This window comes from Myotis lucifugus, unplaced genomic scaffold (genome assembly GCF_000147115.1).
Source record: "Myotis lucifugus unplaced genomic scaffold, Myoluc2.0 scaffold_318, whole genome shotgun sequence".
Lineage (NCBI taxonomy): Eukaryota > Metazoa > Chordata > Mammalia > Chiroptera > Vespertilionidae > Myotis > Myotis lucifugus.
In genome coordinates, this window is record NW_005871366.1 from 1,090,006 (window position 1) to 1,112,609 (window position 22,604).

A 22,604-nucleotide genomic window follows, 5' to 3' on the forward strand; every position below is an offset into this window, starting at 1 on the left:
TATATCCCAAATTCTGTAAAAATATTATATGTTTATAATTTACAAGTATATAAAAATAATATTGTCCCGAGGAACTTCTGAAATTAAAATTAAGAGTAACTCCTGAAGACCGTTAAAGGAAAAATAATACAAGCAGGAATAACAACTTCTAAAATACCTAAAAACTTACCACCATTAGGACAATAAAGAACTTGTTTTACAATTCCTTTTCTCAATTATAAAAAATATTTTCATAAAGAACAAGTATTAAACCTTCATTAGTAGTGTTCATGTAGATGCGTTAATGGGGTAGAACCCTCTCACCAGCATCTACTAATGCTGCCCAAGGAGGAAAGGGATCCAAGTGACAACAGCCAAGTCCAGCCTTTACTCTCCACTCCTACAAATCCTTCGTTCCTGTTTGGATCTTCCACGCCCCTGGGACCAGTGCCGGAGCCAGGTGATGGGACAGGGAAAGTGAGCCTACTCATCCCATCACTGTTTACCATTCAACCTACTCTCCAACTGGGAAGGTGAAGGGATGGAAGCAGACAAGCAAACTGACATGGCTCTTGGTGTGCTCTGGTCCTGGGCACAAGTGGTGGCACAGATGAAGAAAACTGAAAGTGGGGCTAAAAAACACACACCACAGTAGATGTTTCTAACGTGTGTCAGATTATCGCCAATAATCTGTTCTGGCAGGTTGGCTAGATTTCCAGGGCAACTAAGTATCCATAATTTGTTCTCCTAGGGATTAAATCTCCCAGGGAAATGAAAAAGAATACCTCAATCACCCTCAATACACATAGGTTTTTAAATGCAAGTTTATTTCCTTGATATTTTCTTTTGAAAAATCTTGGGGAGAAATTTTTGGGGAAAAAGTCTACTCTAGTAAAAAGAATGGGGCTTGAATTCTACGAAAACCATTTATTAAGGGGTCTTTAATAATTACCTTCTGAGCCTGTTTTTCTTATCTGTAAAATGGAGACAATATTTTCTGACTCTTAGGGTTGGTTTTGAGGATTAAATAACATATAAAGTACAAACAAGGCCAGGGTGGGGCAAAAGGAGGTTACAGTTGTTTTGGAAAATAATTAATAAATAATAATACAAGAATAAACTCAGTTTCTGTACTCGCAATTGTAAACCTACTTTTGCCCCATCCTGTAACGGTATATATTAGGTATTCACTGTTAGTTCCTCCCCACCAAAACAGCTCATAGCACCTTCTCCCACTTGTGTTAATGTCTAGTGCTTCTCTGAAAATAGATCCAGTGAAGCTGTTAGAGGCATAAAAAACCCCCCCAAAACCCCCACTAATATTTAATTCAACCTATTTTGTGAAATAAGTACATATGAGAATTCTAGATCAGGGTTTTTCAACTCAGTACTTTGGACATTTTGAGTTGGATAATTCTTTATTGTAGGGGCTGTGTATTATAGAATGTTTAGCAGCATCCATGGTCTCTACCCACTAGATGACAGTAGGAATCCCTACTTGTGACAACCTGGGGGGCTAAATTGCCCTCTGGTGAGGACATTATGTTAGATTAACTTTATACTGCCTTCCTCTGAAGGCTCTCTGCTAACAATGAAAATGGTTAGAAAGAGAGTACCTGGCTTGCCCTTTTCTGCAGAAAGGGACAATTAAAGTTAAGAGTAATTCTATCTCATCAGGAAGAACAAAATACCAAGAAGCATGTAGTCAAGATGAATAAAACTTGGCAGTTTACACTACAAATGGGACCAACACTAAATGAGACCTTAAATTTTAACCGGGATACTATCCTGACCTATTAGATATCTGGGCTTTCAAATATTAAGAATTAACCTTCATTTTTATACTATTTAAAAACATTTCTCACTATAAAAGGAATTATTTTTTCCCAGTACACTTGAAAACTAAACTCACTGACCCGAGTTTCTTAGAAAATCAGTTCTTAAAAAAAAATCAGTTTTTTTTTCTGCCACCTTTTCTTTTTTGCCCATAAAACGGTCTCTTCTTTTGCTGAACTAGACACTTCAGTTCCTTGTTCATTTGAACTTTAAACAAACTAAAAAACACAACTTCAGGGAGGTGGGTTATTCCTTACCACTTGCCGGTACTTGTTTACATTTTCCTGAAGTGTGTTAAGTAGAAAACTGAAGATCCTTTCCATGTTCTGGGTTAATGTTTGCTGGATGTCCCTTCTTCTTTGAAAGGGCAGTGTATGAAAGGTCACTACATCCTCTGCCAGTCGCAAAAGGATGAACATCACTAATTCTGTCTGTGTTTCCTGCATTAACAGAAATAAGCTAGTTACATTAAACAAACATCTTTTCATTATAGGTTTGCCTAAAGGCTCTTTTCTGTTGACAAAACAAACAAATAAACAAAATCCCGCCCTGCCCTGACTGGGTAGCTCAGTTGGTTAGAGCATCGTCCCAATAAGCCAAGGTTGTGGGTTCAATCCCCAGTCAGGGCACATACAAGCAGCAACCAATGAATGCATAAATAAGTAGAACAACAAACCAATGTTTCTCTCTCTCTCTCAAATCAATAAATAAAAATAAAAATAAACCTCTGAGGAACCCCCCCCCCAAAAAAAAGTGGTACAGCTGTATTTCATACCCCTTGTTTGGAAAGAGTGTCCAATTCTATTAGCATGTCAGGCCAGTGCTGTGGCCACTCCCGCTTAATCATTTCTACTACAATTCGAGACAGAACATCTTTAATATGGTTCTCCTCTTCTAAGATGTTCAGTGTTCCCTGAAAAAGAACAAGAGTTATTAAGAGGTCTGCAAGATTGAATTCAAGGGAAAAACTGGGCCATAAAAGTGGGAAAACTCATCAAGAGGCCTGCTTTTAAACTAAACAGAATAAACCAACCTGTTTTCCATGTCTGAGTCACTTGTCCTGCGTTCTTGCTAATTATTCTCCCCACTTAAAGCTTAAGTGAGGGTTGCACTAGCTTATAAAATGGCTGTCACACAGAGTAAGGAAAACATTGTTCTCCTTTAGAAACTGAAGAGAATCTCATATTGATTGTTCCATTTTGTAAGAAAGCCAGGGTGGAAGAATATGAAATAAAGAGTACATTGAGGGGCTGAAATTTGGAGTTAGGAGGTGCCCTAAATATTTTAGCAATAGTTCTAGTATTAGAAAATAGAAAGACTACTACTGGGACTCTCCTTTGTTTGATATCAAGATTAATGATGCCCTGGCTGGTGTGACTCGGTTGTAGCGTCATTCCAAACACCGAAAGCTTGTGGGTTTGATTCCCAGCCAGGGCATGTGCAGAGGCAACCTCTCAATGTTCCTCTCTTCCTCTCTCACACATCTGTTGCTGTTTTTTGTTTTATATATATATATATATTTTATTGATTTCAGAGAGGAAGGGAGAGGGAGAGATAGAAACATAAATGATGAGGAGAATCCTTGATCGGCTGCCTCCTGCACGTCCCCTACTGGGGACCGAGCCTGCAACCTGGGCATGTGCCCTTGACTGGAATTGAATCAGAGACCCTTCAGTCCACAGGCTGACGCTCTATCCACTGAGCAAAACCAGCTAGGGCTATTTGTTGTTGTTGTTGTTTTACCAAGTTTTCCCACAACTAGCAAAAATACAAATCCTAAGTTAATTAATAGTTTTGAAGGGAATTTTTTTTCCTATTAAAGGCACCAGACTTTGGGGATAAACAGAGGTAGAGATTCCACTTTTTATGACCTTTGTAAAAAAAGAAAAAAGGCTGTGGATCTTAAACATGTTTAAAGACATATTCTAACTCCTGGAACAAATTCATTCTGCATATTTTTACTATTACTATCATACAGTACATTTGTGATGAATTATGATTTCTTGTGATGATGGTTCTTTTTGCCTTGAAGGTAACATTTAATATCATACAAAGCATGCTGACATATGAGGAACCAGTGAGTTTTTACACAAATGCTATATGAAGAAGTCACTCTGTCTAAACTACCTTAGAAACACAAGTCTTCCAACCAACCATTCCTTACATTTTCAATCAGCTCCATGACACTGTTCTTCAGATAGACCTTCTCCAATCGAGACATGCTGTTCCACCGAAACCTGGCCACCAAAATTTACAAAGTCAACAGGACAGTCAATATTAAAAGCCTTCTCTTTATGAGACTGGCTTTGATTCTTGTGTTAGATTATGTTGGCGATTTCACTAAGAAATTATGCTTTTGATGAATTTGCTTCAAAGAACAGACAAAACAGTCTACACTTAACCAAAATGTTAATAACAGAAAAATTCTTGGGAAAGAGTTTTATACAGGCAATGGTCTATTAATTGGAAACCACAGAGCAGGGGTCCTCAAACTACAGCCCGCCCACCGAAAACATTTATCCGGCCCGTCGGGTGTTTTTGCCGCCGCTGCCTGTTGCTTAGCAGCCAACTAGTTTTTTTTTTTTAAACTATAGTTGGGTCCTCCAACGGTCTGAGGGACAGTGAACTGGCCCCCTGTTTAAAAAGTTTGAGGATCCCTGTCACAGAGGATTTGTGCACAGATCAGCTTTCCCCTTGATTTTCTGACAAAAGCAAATGTATTTACCTGGGACATCTTCAACAATATAGTTATTTTTTGGAAAATACAATTTAGACATCACTAATTCCATTTCTGTGATGATTTACAAAGTCTTTTCTAAAAAAACTTTGAGGTCTGCTGGCATATAGTAGGAACTCAATAAATGCTGGCTGAATGACTATCAGTTAATATTTATAGAATGCTTAGTATGTGCTATGCACTTTACATGGACAAAGAAACTGAAGAAGAGAAAGGTTAAGTCCAGAATGAGAACAGCAGGTTGTGATAACCTCTAGGGGACCAATCCTTTCTTCTAGGGGACTGTTCTTTTCTGCTCACCTAAAGAGCATCTCTATGAGTTATGTAAGAAATAAAGATTTGCTCTCTCACGGGCTTCAGTGGTAACATCCAAAAGCTCCTTACTTAACAACGTGTTCCAGGATCTGAAGGCCAAAATGTCTGACGATGGCAATTTGTGTTTTCTCAGCCAACCTCAAGCCACAGGGGACACAAACAGGGCACTTTTCTTTAAACTCTTCACAAAACTGAAAGAACAAAAGTTAACATTTCCCTTAGGAGCCAGGAGTAGGGACTAAAAAAAGCATCATCTTAACTGAAACCTGAGCTACATTTTAAAGATACAAAGTATAAATCAGTATGATGAGTAAAGACTGATAAACATTCCTTTCACTTTCATAGTTCCAGATATCCCATGCAATATCCGACTAATGTTGAAAAAAAAATCTGACCTAAAAGACTAAAAAATCATGTTATGCCCGGCCAGTGCAGCTCAGTGGTTGAGCATCGACCAGGAGGTCAGGGTTTGATTCTCAGTCAGGGCATATGCAGGGCGTTGTGGGCTCAATCGCCAGTGAGGGGCGCTCAGGAGGCAGCCAATTAATGATTCTCTCTCATCATTGATGTTTCTCTCTCTCTCTCCCTCTCTGAAATCAATAAAAAAATATTTTTAAAAAATTATGTTAGAGATACACCCCTGAAGCATATAGGGGTGAAACAACAATTTCTAAGATATATTTTAAAAACTTTTGGTGGAGGAGTGGGAATAAAGCAAATGTAAAATCTTTGTAACAGCTGAGTTTATGCAATGGGTATACACAAAACAACTGCAGTATTCTCTCTACTTTTGTATCTATTTATAATATTTCATAGTAAAAAACAAATACAACCCAACTGTTTGATTCCAAATTCTGTGGCATACATCTACATATTGTCAAGTTTCCTCTAAGTGATGCTCACTGTGCAGCACTTAAACTACGTAAACCATTTTTCCTAATGGTTATTTCACTTCTCACAGCCCACATACACTGCCTGATGCGGGAATATGCTCAAATTGCATTAGCATTCCCACCTGTATTAGCATCACAAGTCAGTCCCAGCAGCACAGCCGGGGACTCAAGAAAACTACTTTCAGGAAATCAAAGCGCCCTTGTATTTTAAAATGCAAAGTAAGTGGTGGAAGTTCATCTTCGCGCAAAACAGCCTAAGAATGTCACGCAATAAGAAGCCTGAGGACGTGTGAGAATTAGACCAAAATACCCAAGACACACAAGAGGGTAGGGAGGGGTCTAACGTTTTAAGTAAAGGGGCACTATGGGGGCTGCAGCCTACTTAGGGCGGGTCGGGAGAGGGCTAGCGGGGAAACATTCAGTGCCGGGGAGACCATGAAGAAGGTGGGTAGCTGGTGTGGCGTACGGGATGGACACGTGCGCCAGGGGAAGGCGAGGAGGTGCGGGGCTGGGGGGAGTAAGTGCAGCCAGCTGTGGGAAGGGTCGTGGTGCGAACACCCGTGAACAGAAGCGGAGATCGGGAGAGGAGAGAGCAGTGGGAAGCGGTGGTGAGAAAAGACCGCCAAAAGCAGCGAGTGGCCAAGGGCAGGCGCGGAGAGCAGAGTAGGCTGGGAATGGGAAGAGGCGCGGAGGGCGGCGAGGGAAGGTCCCTCCGGGTTGGGGAGGGAGGTCCAAGGGCCACGTGAGCAGGAGACAAGCAGGGTTGTGGGCTCAGGGAGGGTAGGGTCTCGGGGCAGGCCCGGGGCGCCAGACCCCAGCTACCTTGAGGGCTTCCAGCCGATAGCGCTGGGTGGAGCTGGGGTCCATCATGACCGTCACCGCTTTCACCAGCTGCTCGCACAGCGCGTTCACTTGATCCATCGCCATGGCTACTGCCACGCGCCGCGAGAGCGCACGGTGGCTGGCCGGGATCGCGAGGTATAGACAGCTCCCTGGCCGGGACCACACGCTAGTACCGGGCCGCGGAGGGCTGGGGAGGGAGGGGGGGAGAGCAGGAGGAGTAGCTGACGCTCCGGCGGGGAAAGGACCGGCGCTGCACACGCGCCCGACCCTCCACTGCGCACGCGCGGGCGGAAGTGGCGGCTCCCTTGTGACGGTTGCCCCGCGGTGGGCAGAGCGGGGGACGGAAGAGCTGCGGTGCGCAGGCGCGACAACGCCCTTCGGCGGAGGCGCGCGGTCCGATCTCTGTCTGCCGGGCCAGCTGTGGAGTTGGTCGGCGTTGCCCGAACCTACGCGGGTGTGCGGGCCGCTGCCCCGACAAGGGCCCTCTGCGACTCTTGGTCCGTTTCTTCATCCTGACGGGGATCAACCTCTCGACACCGACTGACCGGCTCCGGGGAAGGGGACAGATATCCAGGACCCCTTCATCTTCCTCTAGACGCCGAGCCCGGCATTTTCGGCGTCCACGGTTGACAGTTTCGCCGGGCGTTTGCCACATTGGTAAGAGAATTCGGAAACTTTCGGGATCACTGCTCACAAGCTTTTCGTGTTGCTTTGGGTACTGGTTTATGATGTAGCAGTGGCTGGTGGCAGCGTCGGGCCAAAATGACATGAAATATATAGAAATGCGTACAGAGAGATACGGGCCTGGTGTTCTGTGAGAGGGTGTGTGTGTGTGTGTGTGTGTGTGTGTGTGTGTGTGTGTGTGTTGGGGGGGGCCGGGGGGGGGACTTTGTCTCCATAGCCCTTATCCCTCCCTCTTCGCTGGTGCTTTCCCGCCTCGGATGTACTGTCACCTGATGGGCACCAGGCTTGTGTTGAACAGATTGGGATAAGTCGGGGTGTTTAAAGATTGCAGTGGCGCCTTTGTGCCGCTTTGATCACCCGAAGCGCTATGTGACTTCACGGTAGTCTAACCCTTGTTCCGAAAAGAGGGTTTTGGCCGCGAGTACGTTTCATGTTCCGTCTTTGAAAAGCTCTTGCTTTCTCCAGCGACGTGCGCCAACTGTTTATAAACGCCAGCAGCTTCGTGATCTCTGAAAAGTCCGCGTACCCGTATTTGTGTTTGCATGGTCAGTGGTATGTTCGCTGGACGTCAGCTCCGCTTCAGGGGTTTGGGTCTAACGCGGCGCGCACATCTGCTGTCCTGCCCGCCTGGGGTTTCCTTTGTGAGAGAGAACAGGCATTTGCTGTTTCTGTCCTGGCATCTGTTCCAGCGCTACGCTAAAGGCACTTCCAGGCAAAGTGGTTTCTGGCCTGTTAGGGCTTTCACTTATAAATGTGCAGAGCACCACGTCCCGCCCGTTGTGGGTACGTGGAATGTGTAAGGAATGAATGCCTCAGACACTCTGATTTTATAAGGTCGTTGTTTTCTTTCCACTAATCTCGCAGTTTGTAGCTGCATGTCACTTTTTTCAAGGTGAGTGTTACTTGTTGACACTTTTTAAAAAAGAATACAGTTGAGGGCTTACTCAACCGTAGAACCTGTGTTTCTCATATTTAAATCATATGCTTTAGGTTAGTGTCTCTCCGTCTTTGCTGCATATCAGAAGTGCCGGGGAAGCTTGGAAAAATCACAATGCCCAGGTCATATCCATCCCAATTAAATTAGGTGTCTGGTGGTAGAGGCCAATATCAACGTTATTTAATGTTCCTAGGTGATCCCAATCTTCAGCAAAGTTGGGAAGCCATTTCATTAGTTTCACATTCCTTTTTCCAAATTTCTAACATTGTTAAATGATAATATTAGTCTGTATCCACTATCGAGTATAAAAGGTTTGTTCTTGCAATCTACTATCCAAATGGCATGTAGTAGTTTTTTCAGAAACTTCCATGAATGAGTAGAAAGTTGCCATTAGAACACTGCAAAATTATTGTTGCAGAAAAGATTCACCGATGGGTACTTAGTTGAAAGTTTGACAAAAAACAAACAAACAGGATATTTGTCATCTCAAAGTATCTTCCCTAAGATTAGTTACAAAAGGAAAAAAATAGTAACTTTACAGTGAGAAACCTGTCAAACACTCTCTCAACTAAATGATCATGGTTAACATCACCAATAATAAGACATATTGACATTGTGTACCTCCAGTATGATACCCTGAGAAGAGTACATGACTTTTGTGATATTCTTGCCCAAAATGCATAACTTCAGTCTAATCAAGAGAAAACATCAGACAAACCTAAATTGAGAGATATTCTCAAATTAACTGACTCTTCAGAAGTGTCAAGTTCATGAAAAACAAGGGAAGACTGAGGAGGTGTCACAGATTGGAAAAGGCTAAGCAGACATGATGACGAAGATTGGATCCTAGAACAGAAAAAGGTTATTAGTGGAATAATTGGTGAAATTCAAGTAAAGTATGTAGTGGAATATTACACCAGTGTTCATTTTTTAGTTTTTATAATTGTGCTATGTAAAATATTAACATTAGGGGAAACTGGATATAGGAGAACCCTACTATTTTTGCAGTATTTTCGTAAGTCTAAAATTATTTCAAAATAAAAAGTTAAAGCAATTCACAGGAATGCTATAATGCTATATATCATCTTCTGCTTTTCTTTCCCCTGAATTTATACTTGAGACTTATCTATGAATTAGGTTGTGCATTGTGGTTTTAATTTGCATTTCCCTATGACTAATGATGTTGAGCTCATTTTCATGTGCCTGTTGACTATTTGTATACTATCTTCTTTTGTGAAGTGTTCAGTTCTTTTGGGGGATGAGTATTTTTAAAGCTTTTAACACTTATTACCTTCCTAAAATTGTACCAATTTATTATCTTCCTTCTAGCAGTAGATGAAAATGCCTCTTATATTCTTGTTAGTTTCCATGCTCTCATGCTCATGGTTGCTCAACAGTGGAAGAATGGAAATACAGTTTTCCTTGGCACTTTAGATTAGGTATCTTTTTTAACTGTCTATAAAATATTGTCTTACAGGAAAATGGCTAATGGACAGGACCGGGTAGTTGCTCTAGTGGACATGGACTGTTTTTTTGTTCAAGTGGAGCAGCGGCAAAATCCTCACTTGAGGAATAAACCTTGTGCAGTCGTGCAGTACAAATCATGGAAGGGTGGTGGGTATGTATCATAGTTATTGTAACTGTCAACTACTGTTCTAATCTGTAAGAATGCAATGCATGGCCCTATGCTAGGCATTTTTGAGATGTCTGAACTGCTGTGTTTGAAATTAAATAGTGGCATCTGTGGCCAAAAAGTTCCTACTATTATATGTATAGCCTATTCATGATAAATCTTAATTATTTGTGCCTGTGTCAGGTAATATTTTTCTGTTCCTTTCTTTTGGTAACCTTAGAATAATTGCAGTGAGTTATGAAGCTCGTGCATTTGGAGTCACCAGAAACATGTGGGCAGACGATGCTAAGAAGTTATGCCCAGATCTTCTTCTGGCACAAGTTCGTGAGTCTCGTGGGAAAGCCAACCTCACCAAGTAAGAAGGAAAGATGATTTGAGGGGAATGGAAGGGTTGGAAATATTATTCCATGAGGCTAGGAACTGATTTTTCAAATTTGTTTTGTGTAAATAACATCTGAAAAAGTTATCTTTGGTCAGCCAACTTTTCTATGATACTGTTTCAGGAACAGTTCAGTCATTATAACCTATAATAATTACTGCCTTGACATCCTTTCAATTTCTTATTTAAAAACGGGTTGTTATACTTAAAACTTAATATCAAATTATATGTTCTCAGGCCAAGTCTGAAGTGTTTGAAGTAATTAAATTGACTGTGAAACTAAGAGTTTACCAGAGAAGACTTAGTCAAACTGACATTCTAGTGCAGTTATGGCGAACCTATGACACGCGTGTCAGAGGTGACACTCGAACTCATTTTTTTGGTTGATTTTTCTTCGTTAAATGGCATTTAAATATATAAAATAAATATCAAAAATATAAGTCTTTGTTTTACTATGGTTGCAAATATCAAAAAATTTCTATATGTGACACGGCACCAGAGTTAAGTTAGGGTTTTTCAAAATGCTGACACGCCCAGCTCAAAAGGTTCGCCATCACTGTTCTAGTGCAATATCTAGAATTATTTGCCAGAATGAAACAGTTTCAAAGGAGATTACCTTCTCTGTTTTTGAACTGAGCTGTCTCTTTCCAAATTTTAGAAGGTTAGCCTTGGAATGGGAGACATGTATAAGCATAGCCAAGTTAGAGGTAGGTATAAGCCCAAGCCATTATAATAATCCTAATAGTATGCATTGAGCTCATGTCATATGCCAGGCACCAGGTTAAGCTCTCCATAGGCAATGTCTCTTAAATCTCACATTGCTATGTGGTATGGTTTAGTAGTACTCTCCCCCCATACACACACCCTCCCACACACAGACAAGGAAAGAAGTTTAGAGACATTCAATAAGTTCCTACAGCTAAAAAGTAGAAGACTGAATTTTTTTCTCTTTCCAGTATCCACATTCTCACACTACACTATACTGTGTGGTGTGATGTGTAGGGATCATGCTTTGACTTGGGACTTGAGATATTCCTGAATTCACCTATGAATTGGAAGTCTAAAGGTAGAGTGTCATAGCCAACCACACATTGAAGTTATTGCCAGAAAAGATAGATTTGACCGGAGCTTAATACTTTAACCCTAAATTAAAATTAATTTAGCTAATGGACATAATGTAATTTCCCAGAAGTATAGTTGACTTCAGAGTGTGATTTTAAAAAGTCACATGCCACCAACTTTAAACTTTTTGAACAACGGCAGTTTTAGAAAATTTAGGAGAGAATTTATAGGCCAGAGAATTATTAAGACTTGATCATTTAAAATTATTATTTTAATAATTGACCTGAGATACAAGGTTATAAAAATTAAAATATGATTTGCAGAAATATATATATACTAAGTTTATTAAATCTTCTTAAAAATACTTTGGAGTAATTTGCTTAAGAGGCTGTGAAGGAACACTAACTACTGCAATAGAGTATCCTTTCTTTGCTCTGCCCTGTCCACGTAGCTCAGTTGGTTAGATAATCATCCCAGAACACCAAGGCTACAGGCTCAATCCCTGGTCAGGACACATATAAGAATCAACCAATGAATGCATAAATAAATGGAACAACAAATCAATGTTTCTCTCTCTCTCTCAAATCAATCAGTAAATGTTTAAATTCTTTCAATTGTCCTTTCCTTGCTCTGTTTGTGGGTGAGTGTACTGTGCTCTCTCTTTCTATCTCTTATCTCTTTAATATATATTTTTATTGATTTCAGAGAGGAAGGGAGAGGGAGAGAGAGATAGAAACATCAATGATGAGAGAGAATCACTGATTGGCTGCCTCCTGCATGCCCTCTACTGAGGATTGAGCCCACAACCCAGGCATATACCCTTGCCCAGAATCAAACCCGGGACACTTCAGTCCGTAGGCAGATGCTCTATCCACTGAGCCAAACCAGCTAGGGCAGGGGTGGGCAAACTTTTTGACTCGAGGGCCACAATGGGTTCTTAAACTGGACTGGAGGGCCGGAACAAAAGCATGGATGGAGTGTTTGTGTGAACTAGTATAAATTCAAAGTAAACATCATTACATAAAAGGGTACGGTCTTCTTTTTTTTTTTAGTTTTATTCATTTCAAACGGGCCAGATCCGCCCACGGGCCGTAGTTTGCCCACGGCTGAGCTAGGGCCTATCTCTCTCTCTTAATATATTTTTATTGATTTCAGAAAGGAAGGGAGAGGAAGAGAGAGAGAAACATCAATGATGAGAGAATCATTGATTGGCTGCCTCCTGCACGCCCCCTACTGGGGATCCAGCCCACAACCTGGGCAGGTGCCCTGAACTGTGGCCTCTTGATTCATAGGTTGACATGGAGCTCTTTTTTATTTGAGGTCTGACTATCCTCTCTCCAGCCCAAATAATGACTGAAAGAAAAAAAGCTGTCTTTCTCTAATTCTTTCATTTGAGAATGTTTTAGAACAATAATTATACCAGTTTTGATAGATGTTTTGGTGAAGTGCAAATATTTTCATTTTTGTGATAAATAAAATAGGTTCAACAGGAACAAAGAACTTATTTAAATTCCATAGCAAGTCCAAAGCAAAGAAAACATCCACATATTGCCTAGAAAACTAGCTACATTAGCCAGAAAAGCTGCTTGTTAGGATTTGAATAGACCGTATATGGTGAGATTGGTATCCCCTAGCAGAGGATGTCTGCCTGCCCAGACACATTACCACATTCTAGGAGCTTATCTTCAACTTGATAATTTGAATGTTAGTATATTCAGAAGTGCTTGGACTTTATTGGTTGTGTGTGTGTGTGTGTGTGTGTGTGTGTGTGTGTAGCAATAACCAGCTCACATGTTAATCAAACTGAAATATAAAATCCACACGTCACTTTGCTAGTTTATAAATAAAAATACCAGCCTGAGAAAGACAAGATACTTGGGTTCACTAATCAGTGCAGTGTTCCCTATAAGTTACCTCTTATTTGAAGACAAAAGTTGAAGCAGAATACTATGTGAGTGTATTTCATATAGAATACTATATGAAAATAACAAAAGGAATAGTAGATGATCATAGTAAAATATTTTCTAGTTAAACTAGTTTGAAGCATTTCTTTCCTCTTTAGAGAGATACTTGTCACACAGATATGTTCATGGTCTAGATCAGTGGTTCTCAACCTTCTGGCCCTTTAAATACAGTTCCTCATGTTATGACCCAACCATAAAATTATTTTCGTTGCTACTTAATAACTGTAATGTGGCTACTGTTATGAATCGTAATGTAAATATCTGATATGCAGGATGGTCTTAGGCGACCCCTGTGAAAGGGTCGTTCGACCGCCAACGGGGTCGCGACCCACAAATTGAGAACCGCTGGTCTAGAAGCTTTCTACCTTGGTGTGCTGGAGTTGCACTACAAATGTTTGCCTCCATGGTTCTTTTTCCTTGCTTTTGTTATTGACCATCTTCTGCCTTATCAATTGGGTTACTATCTAGTCTCTGACAAGCCAGTCTTCTCTTTAAAGAGTTCTTACCCTGATTATGTATATTATTGTTCTATTATGAGGGGGGTATGTGGCCCACAGTCTCAATGTTGCCTCCATTTAGTGCCTACATGTATAACCATACTTTTTAGGTACCGGGAAGCCAGTGTGGAAGTGATGGAGGTAATGTCTCATTTTGCTGTGATTGAACGTGCCAGCATTGATGAAGCTTATGTAGACCTGACCAGTGCTGTACGAGAGAGACTGCAAAAGCTACAAGGTCAGCCTATCTCAGCAGACTTGTTGCCAACCACCTACATTGAAGGGTTGCCCCAAGGCTCTACAACAGCAGAAGGGACAATTCAGAAAGGTACTTCATAGCATCATTTGCTTCTGCTTCCTGCCTTTGGAACCTGCTTTGCTTGGTCACACTGATACTTCTTGGATTGATTGAAAGGAAACTTAAACTACAACCTGAATGAATCACAAGGACTCACATAGAAGGATATGCAAATTCTCTTATCTTTCCAGGTATATGGATGTTTAAAAGCGTGGACTCTGTATGAAATCAAGTTTCTCTTCAGATATGACTAGGGCAAGTTAGAGTTATCCATAGAAGTCTGACTGAGCACTTTCATCATTTTGCAAGTTAATTTATATTATTGTAACTTGGTTTCTTTATCAAAAGAAGGGTGAATTTTTTTTTAAGGGAGACCTCAAGTACCGGGAGTTGAATCACTCAAAATTTCTAATCAGTTCATAGCACACTGTCAATGAGCTATGCAAAGGCCTCTCTCATTTAATTTTACTTCTTTTTCCCTTCATTGTGATTTCTCCCACTCCTTCCTGACCTCATATACCCTTTTGCACCTACCGATATATCGGTATTTGGCATATCTTCTTAAGTATGTATATGTCTTTATAATTATACAATGTTGCTTTGTGTATGTGCTTTTTACATTTTTGCTTTTTAATTACAGTAGAGTATTGTATTTATAAAGCTCATTCTTTTTCTTAATTTTCTCTCAAAATTAATAAAATGGTTGATTTTATAGCTCTATCTGTATAGCTGTGTGTTTTTAGAGAGAAAGGAAGGGAGAGGGATAGAGAGATAGAAACATTGATGAGAGAGAAGCATCATCGGCTGCCTCCTTCTGGGGATCTAGCCTGTAACCCGGCTTACCTACCTGGCAAAAACTTATAATTTGCATGAAATGCTTTAAAAAGAAAATGTACTTGCTGGTTAAAAATATTTTCTTAGACTAGAATAAAATTAGGGCAATAAAATATTTGCTTTCGTGGTAATATTAGATTATGGTGGTTCTAAATACCAGACCTAAGAGAATCTGGGTCTTACATTTTTAATCAAATATTATGAAAAGGGAATTCTGTGGGATTTCCCAGAGAAAATAATTCTTTCTGTATCTAGAAGCTTTTCAACAGGGTGTTCAGACATTTTTCATAGACATTTTCTAGTACTGTTGATCAAGGCTATATTCAAAACAGTGTATCTATTCTCCCCTTCATTTGTAACATGTACTTTTAGAACTATTATTTTGTAACATTGTTCTTATTCAGAAGAGCTCTTTCACTAAAAAAAACACCATTTTAAATATTGGACATTAGTCAAAAGAAACTGTCTGGATACAAATGTGTAGCAAATTAACTTCTTGGGGGTAAAAGTAAGGCAATCTGTTATTACTTGTAGAAATAATATAGATTTCTCCAAAAAACCTCCAAGAGAGTTTAGCTTATTTCTAGTTACAGTGGTGAATTTGCCGTGGGTTTTATGTTTTAAAATAAGATATGCCTTTAACATGTTGTGCTGAAGGGTAGTAGAACTATCTAGGGAAGCCTGTGGGAATAACTATTGAGAAATTACTTTATTCTTTGATCCTGATATAGGAGAGTTTATCAAGCTGGAGTCTGCAGATCCTTTAGTTCTATAGGGGAAACAGAGTGTACAATAAACATGTGCCGGTTCAAAGAGGAAAAGTTGTGGTACATAACCATTTGACGATGAAACATGTCATGATTTCTTTTTTGTTTGTTTGTTAATCCTCACCCAAGGATATTTTTCCATTGATTTTTAGAGAGAGTGGAAGGGAAAGGGAGAAACAGAGAGAAACATGATGTGAGAGAAAGACAGCAATTGGTTGCCTCCCACACATACCTAGATCAGAGCCAGGGATCAGGCCTACAACTGAAGTACATGCCCTTGACAGGAATCGAACCTAGGACCCTTCAGTCTGTGGACACTCTGTCCACTGAGCCAAACCGGCTAGGGCAGTGGTCGGCAAACTCATTAGTCAACAGAGCCAAATATCAACAGTACAATGATTGAAATTTCTTTTGAGAGCCAAATTTTTTAAACTTAAACTATATAGGTAGGTACATTGTTATTAACTTAATTAGGGTACTCCTAAGGCTTAGGGAGAGCCACACTCAAGGGGGCAAAGAGCCGCATGTGGCTCTCGAGCCGCAGTTTGCCGACCACGGGGCTAGGGCATGATTTCTTTATTATTCTAGAACCAAAGTCAGAAATGTAATGATCATAATAAGGAAGGTTGTCTTTGGCCTTAACTTTGTGTATCACATTCTTTAAAAAAATATGTTTTTTACTTCAGAGAGAGGAAGGGGGAGGAAGAGAGAGATAGAAATGTCAATGATGAGAAAGAATCATTGATCTGCTGCCTGCTGCACATTGCCTACTGGGGCATGTGCTCTGACAGGGAATCCAACTGTGACCTTCTGGTTGATAGGTCGATGCTCAATCACTGAACCATACTGGCCAGGGTGAGTGTATCACATTTTATTGTGTAGCTTATTTAAGTAAACATTTGAAATTTCTTTTATAATGCTTTAAGTCATTGGTTCTTTGTTTTGTTTTTTTGTTTTGTTTTGAGGGCTGCATACCCTTTTGAAAATCTGTTGGAAGCTATGCACCCTTGCTTGTCTCAGAAAAACAAATATACACATAAGACAATTTAGTGTGCAGTTTTCAGGAGATTCACAGATCCACTGAAACCCACACACCTCAGAATAAGAACTGTTACTATAAATTACATTGGTTCTTTGCTAATACTCATTGAGCAGCTCTCTGGCTGATGATGGAACATACCTTTGTTGGTGGTCAAATATTCACTCAAATGGACATGCTCCTTTTTTTTCTAGACTTATCTTTCTTATCTATATACATTTTTATTTAAAATGCCAGTGTTGCCTAGCCAGCGTGATTCAGTGGTTGAGTGTCAACCTATGAACCAAGAGGTCATGGTTCAATTCCCGGTCAGGGCACATGCTGGAGTTGCAGGCTCAGTCCCCAGTGTGGCGTGTGCAGGAGGCAGCCGATCAATGATTCTTTCTCATCACTGATGCTTCTGTCTCTCTCTCCCTCTCCCTTTCTCTCTGAAATGAAAAATATATATGTTTTTTAAAAAATGACAGTGTTTATAAAGAAGTCTGAGGTATCTGTTGCTTTAATATGGCCAGTTTAAATATTAAGCTTTCAGATTCAGTGATATATTATGTATAAAATTCAGAATATTACAATGTCTAGTGCAGTGATGGCGAACCTTTTGAGCTGGGCGTGTCAGCATTTTGAAAAACCCTAACTTAACTCTGGTGCCATGTCACATATAGAAATTTTTTGATATTTGCAACCATAGTAAAACAAAGACTTATACTTTTGATATTTATTTTATATATTTAAATGCCATTTAACAAAGAAAAATCAACCAAAACAATGAGTTCGCGTGTCACCTCTGACACGTGTGTCATAGGTTCTCCATCACTGGTCTAGTGAATGGTTTATGATTGCATGTCATATTTCTGAGTCTTCATCTGACATGTACAACAAAAAACTGATAACAGAAATTAGTTGATCTAAGTGCATATAACCTTTACCATTCTGATTCTTAATGGGTTCAAAGCTAGCAGTCCTGCTAAGCATGCTGCATTTGCAACTTTGTATTTTCTGAAACAGTTATGTGTGTGTGTGGAAATTTTAAGTAGTAGGATTACTTAAAAATAGTACTGAAAAATTGCCAGAGTAAAAAATTTCCCTTTAGGGCCACTTTGTAACTAGTTTGTGTTCACTAAGGAACTCATTTGTTCTTTCCTCCCTTTGCTTGCTCTTAATCATTTCTTTCTTTTTTAAAAAATATATTTTTATTGATTTTTGAGAGGAAGGGAGAGGGATAGAGAGATATAAACATCAATGATGAGAGAGAATCATTGATCGGCTGCCTCCTGCACGCCCCCCACAGGGAATCAAACCCTCAACTCCGGGCATGTGCCCTTGGCCGGAATAGAACCTGGGACCCTTCAGTCCGCAGGCTGACGCTCTTATCCACTGAGCCAAACTGGCCAGGGCTCATTTCTTTCTAAACACATATTAAATAGCTTCTGAATGCATATGACATGAAACAGTGATGTATTAATATAAACTATCATAAATAAACTGTCAAAGGTAAAAGTTTTAGAAGTTAAGAGTCCTTGCTCACTTTGAAGCAGTAAGCTGCCATGTTATGAGAGGGCCTTTGACGAAGACCCCATGGCTAGACTCTGATTGCTGCCCTCTGCTGACAGCCAGCAAGAGAACAGGGGCCTCAATCCTACAAGCTGCAAAATGATAAATTTTGGCAACAACCTGATGGAGCTTGGAAAGCACTAATCAGCTTTCCAAGGGATTTATTTCTCTTTTGTAGTTATGGTCCCTGGAGTTGTGGAGTCTAGCTAGAGGTTTATCAGTCTAAGCCTGAAGTTTTGGCACAAGTCAGCAACGCTCACTCTTATGCCTGTTCTATTCAACATTGTACTGGAAGTACAAGATGGTCCATTCAGGACAGAAGAGGAAATAGAAGGAAAAAGTAAACTTTCTTTGCAGGTGACATTACCATGCTTATAGAAAAACCCTAAAAAATCTACTACCACCAAAAAACACCACCACCACAAAAATAAAATAAAATAAGTGAGATTAGAAAGGTTACACAGGGGAAAGGTCAATCTAAATATCAATTGCATTTCTATATACTAAAATTTTAAAATGAGAAGTTGAGATTTTCAAAGCAATATTATTGGCAATAGCATTAAAATCATGAAGTTATCAGAGAATGTTAATAATACATGTGGAAAACTAGGTCAGTAAAAACATCACTGAGCCCAGCCAGTGTGGCTCAGTGGTTGAGCGTCAACCTATGAACCAGGAGGTCATGGTTCGATTCCTGCTCAGGGCACATGCCCGGGTTGTGGGCTCAATCCCCACTGTGGGGCGTGCAGGAGGCAGCCAATCAATGATTCTTTCTCATTGATGTTTCTGTCTCTCTCCCTCTCTCTAAAATCAATAAAAAACATATCAAAAAAATCACTGAGAAATTAAAGACAATGAAATCAATGGAGAGAGACATACTATGCTCATTGATTAAAAGACTAAATGTTATCAGAGTTCATCTCCCCAAATTGGCCTACAGATTTATTGCATTCCCTTCCAAAATCCCTGTTGGATTTTATAGAAATTGACAAATTGATTCTAAAATCTGTATGGAGCCCTAAGTGGTTTGGCTAGTGGATAGAGTGTCAGCCTATGGACTGAAGGGTCCCAGGTTCAATTCCAGTCAAGGGCACATGCCCAGGTTGTGGGTTCAATTCCTAGTAGGGGGAGGGCAGGAGGCAACCGATCAATGATTCTCATTGATGTTACTCTCTCCCTTCCTCTCTGAAATCAATAAAAATATTTTTTAAATGTGTATGGAAATACACAAAGGATGAGGAATAGCCAAACAACCTTGAAAAAGAACTCAAATGGAAGGCTTATACTATCTGACTTTAAGATTTAACTATACATTTACAGTAACTAGGGCAATGTGGTATTGGGACCAGATGAGACAGATAAATGGTGCAGAAAAGAAAGTACACCAATAGGTTCCCTCATTTTTTGATCAATTATTTCCCACAAAGGTACCCAATAGGAAAAGGAAAGTCTTTTCTCACCTCAGTGGGTATTTTTCAGCAAAAACTGCCTGAATTTTCTCCCTATACCTCAGCATATCAAAGAAAAAAACAAAAATTTTTACAGATTTTTCTTACTGACTAGAGAAGAGAAGAAAACAAAGGAATGCTGTTTATCTTCTGTGGTCCTGTTCAATTGACATGGATATAGAACAGTGATGGCGAACCTATGACACTCGAACTCATTTTTTTGGTTGATTTTTCTTTGTTAAATGGCATTTAAATATATAAAATAAATATCAAAAGTATAAGTCTTTGTTTTACTATGGTTGCAAATATCGAGAAATTTCTATATGTGACACGTCACCAGAGTTAAGTTAGGGTTTTTCGAAATGCTGACACGCTGAGCTCAAAAGGTTTGCCATCACTGATATAGAGGAACAGAGGATTGCAACATTACCTAATCTGGGAGAGCAATAATGAAGAAATCTAAAGCAGAGAAAACTTAGCTCTACTAATTAAGAGTCCAGCCCGACCGGCATGGCTCAGTGGTTGAGCATTGACCATGGACCAGGAGGTCATGGTTCGATTCCCAGTCAGGGCACATGCCTGGGTTGCTGGTTCGATCCCTACTGGGGTGTGTGTAGAAGGCAGCCAATCAGTGACTCTCTCTCATCATTGATGTTTCCATCTCTCTCTCCCTCTCCCTTCCTCTCTGAAATCAATAAAAAAATATTTTTTAAAAAAGAAAAGGAGTCCAGAAATCCCCACAATTTCAATAAGGTACCTTGTTTCACAAAGCTATTACTAAATACTAATAAATGGTTGGATGTTATACTTAGTGTTCTATGGGGTGCAGTATACAATCCTATAGGGTACAGTACTCATTTTATAGACAATAAAACCAAAGCTTAGAGAATTATGTAACTTGCTCAAAGTCACATCATAAGTTGTGAAGCCAATATTTGAATCGGTCCTGACTGTGGAATGTGTTCTTTTAAGAGCTATCGGACTTTCGTGGGACACCCTAAAGTTAGCTAGAATAGTTGAAGAGGATCTCATGATAGATAAGACTTGATATAAGCCCTGAAGTACAGATAAGATTTATTTAAGCAAAGGGGAGAACAGAACAGAGTTAAGGAGTAAGAGTAGGGAGATAGAATGTAATGTCTTTTTTTTTTTTTTAATATATTTTATTGATTTTTTACAGAGAAGAAGGGAGAGAGATAGAGAGTTAGAAACATCGATGAGAGAGAAACATGGACCAGCTGCCTCCTGCACATCTCCTACTGGGGATGTGCCCACAACCCAGGTACATGCCCTTGACCGGAATCGAACCTGGGACCCTTCAGTCCGCAGGCCGACGCTCTATCCACTGAGCCAAACCGGCTTCGGCAGAATGTAATGTCTTTAGGTAGAAACATGGCATGTTCAGGAAATTGTAAGGATATAACAAATTTGGGATTAGTGGAAGATAAATTTAAAGGGCAGTGGGCCTTAGCCAGTTTGGCTCAGTGGATAGAACATCGGTCTGTGGACTGAAGGGTCCGGGTTTGGTTCCTGTCAAGGGCACATGCCCAGGTTGCAGGCCTGATCACCAGTGGGGGGCATGTAGGAGGCAGCTGATCAGTGATTCTCTCTCATCATTGATGTTTCCATCTCTCCCTTCCTCTCTGAAATAATAAAAATATATTTAAAAAAAATAAATAAAAAGGCAGATGGGCCCTGCTGGTGTTGCTCAATGGGTAGAGTGTTCGCCTGTGCACCAAAGGGTCTTGGGTTCAATTCCCAGTCAAGGGCACATACCTGGGTTGCAGGTTCCATTCCCAGCCCTGGGTAGGATGCATGGGGGAGGCAACCAATCAATATCTCTCTCAAATCAATGTTTCCCCTCCCCTCTCTTTCCCTCTCCCCCCCATCCTGTACCTCCCTCCCTTTCACTCTCTAAAAACCAATGGAAAAAGTATTCTCAGGTGAAGAGTAACAAAACAAAAAAAAACAAAAAAGAAAAGAAAAAGGCAGACAGTTGTCAGTGCCAGTTTATAGAGTTGATTATTTTGTAGGTGTGAGAGAGTCAATGACAATTTTGAACAGGCAGATAAGATAACATTGGTATTTGAGAATGTTTAATTTGTGGGGACTGTGTAGAAGGCATGAATAAAGAAAACCTGAATAAAATAGGATGGTTTAAGATGGATATGTGAAATATGTTGAAGTAGGCTTTAACTAAATAACTAAATAATGAGGAATAAAAGAAAAAAAAATGATTTTTTTCATTAGAAATTGATATCTCTTGTAAGTACCAATCTTCTAAAATGGCTGCCATTTCTGTGAAAACCTACATATATATAAAGTACCTGAAATTGAAGCATTTCTGCATTAGATAACACAAATAAAATTCTGATTTTAAAAAATTTCTAAATGTGACCTCTCAACTTTTTCAGAGGAGTTGCGAAAACAAGGCTTATCGCAATGGCTTGATTCCCTTCAGTTTGATAACACCCCCTCTCCAGACCTACAGCTCACCGTGGGAGCAGTGATTGTGGAGGAAATGAGAGCAGCCATCGAGAGGCAGACTGGGTTTCAGTGTTCAGCTGGGATCTCACACAATAAGGTGAAGGCTAATGGCGGATTTCAAAGAGAAACATAGATCCTGTCCTTAATACAGCACGGATAGATATGAGTGGGGCATTTAAATCATTACATATATACTTTGCAGCGGGTTTCTGTTTGTTTGTTTGTTTATTTATTTATTTAAAATATTTTAATGATTTCAGAGAAGAAGGAAGATGAAGAGAGATAGAAAAACATCAATGATGAAAGAGAACCATTGATCAGCTGCCTCCTGCCGCCCCCTACTGGGGATTGAGTTGGCAACCTGGGCATGTGCCCAGACTGGGCTGGGTTTCTATTTAAAATTCATGTTGAGGACTAAATA

The 22,604-nt window shown here is 40.1% G+C and overlaps 2 protein-coding genes across 11 annotated transcripts in view; one reads left to right on the plus strand and one right to left on the minus strand.

The window, feature by feature from the left end:
* XPO5 (exportin 5) overlaps positions 1-6,871 on the minus strand; it is a 50,392-nt gene extending 43,521 nt beyond the window's left edge. For 2 of the 5 annotated variants that reach the window (XR_001350587.2, XM_014465989.2), the window contains exons 1-5: positions 6,583-6,870; positions 4,937-5,058; positions 3,980-4,052; positions 2,591-2,728; positions 2,073-2,255 (exon numbers count right to left, since the gene is read on the minus strand). Coding sequence is in view for 3 of the 5 variants with exons in the window: in XM_014465989.2 (XP_014321475.1) it covers positions 2,073-2,255; positions 2,591-2,728; positions 3,980-4,052; positions 4,937-5,058; positions 6,583-6,687 (621 nt within the window). In the remaining 2 variants the exon portion in view is untranslated. Of the gene's footprint in view, positions 1-2,072; positions 2,256-2,590; positions 2,729-3,979; positions 4,053-4,936; positions 5,059-6,582 lie in introns of all 5 variants that reach the window. The other 3 variants (XM_014465988.2, XM_014465987.2, XR_002832089.1) reach the window with 2 other exon arrangements.
* Positions 6,872-7,033: 162 nt separating this feature from the next.
* POLH (DNA polymerase eta) overlaps positions 7,034-22,604 on the plus strand; it is a 28,398-nt gene continuing 12,827 nt past the window's right edge. For 2 of the 6 annotated variants that reach the window (XM_006100586.3, XM_014465991.2), the window contains exons 1-5: positions 7,034-7,260; positions 9,702-9,842; positions 10,078-10,212; positions 13,870-14,087; positions 22,111-22,280. In XM_006100586.3, the coding sequence (XP_006100648.1) occupies positions 9,706-9,842; positions 10,078-10,212; positions 13,870-14,087; positions 22,111-22,280 (660 nt within the window). In that variant the 5' untranslated portion in view covers positions 7,034-7,260; positions 9,702-9,705. Of the gene's footprint in view, positions 7,261-9,701; positions 9,843-10,077; positions 10,213-13,869; positions 14,088-22,110; positions 22,281-22,604 lie in introns of those variants that run through there. The other 4 variants (XM_023764141.1, XM_023764142.1, XM_014465992.2 and 1 more) reach the window with 4 other exon arrangements.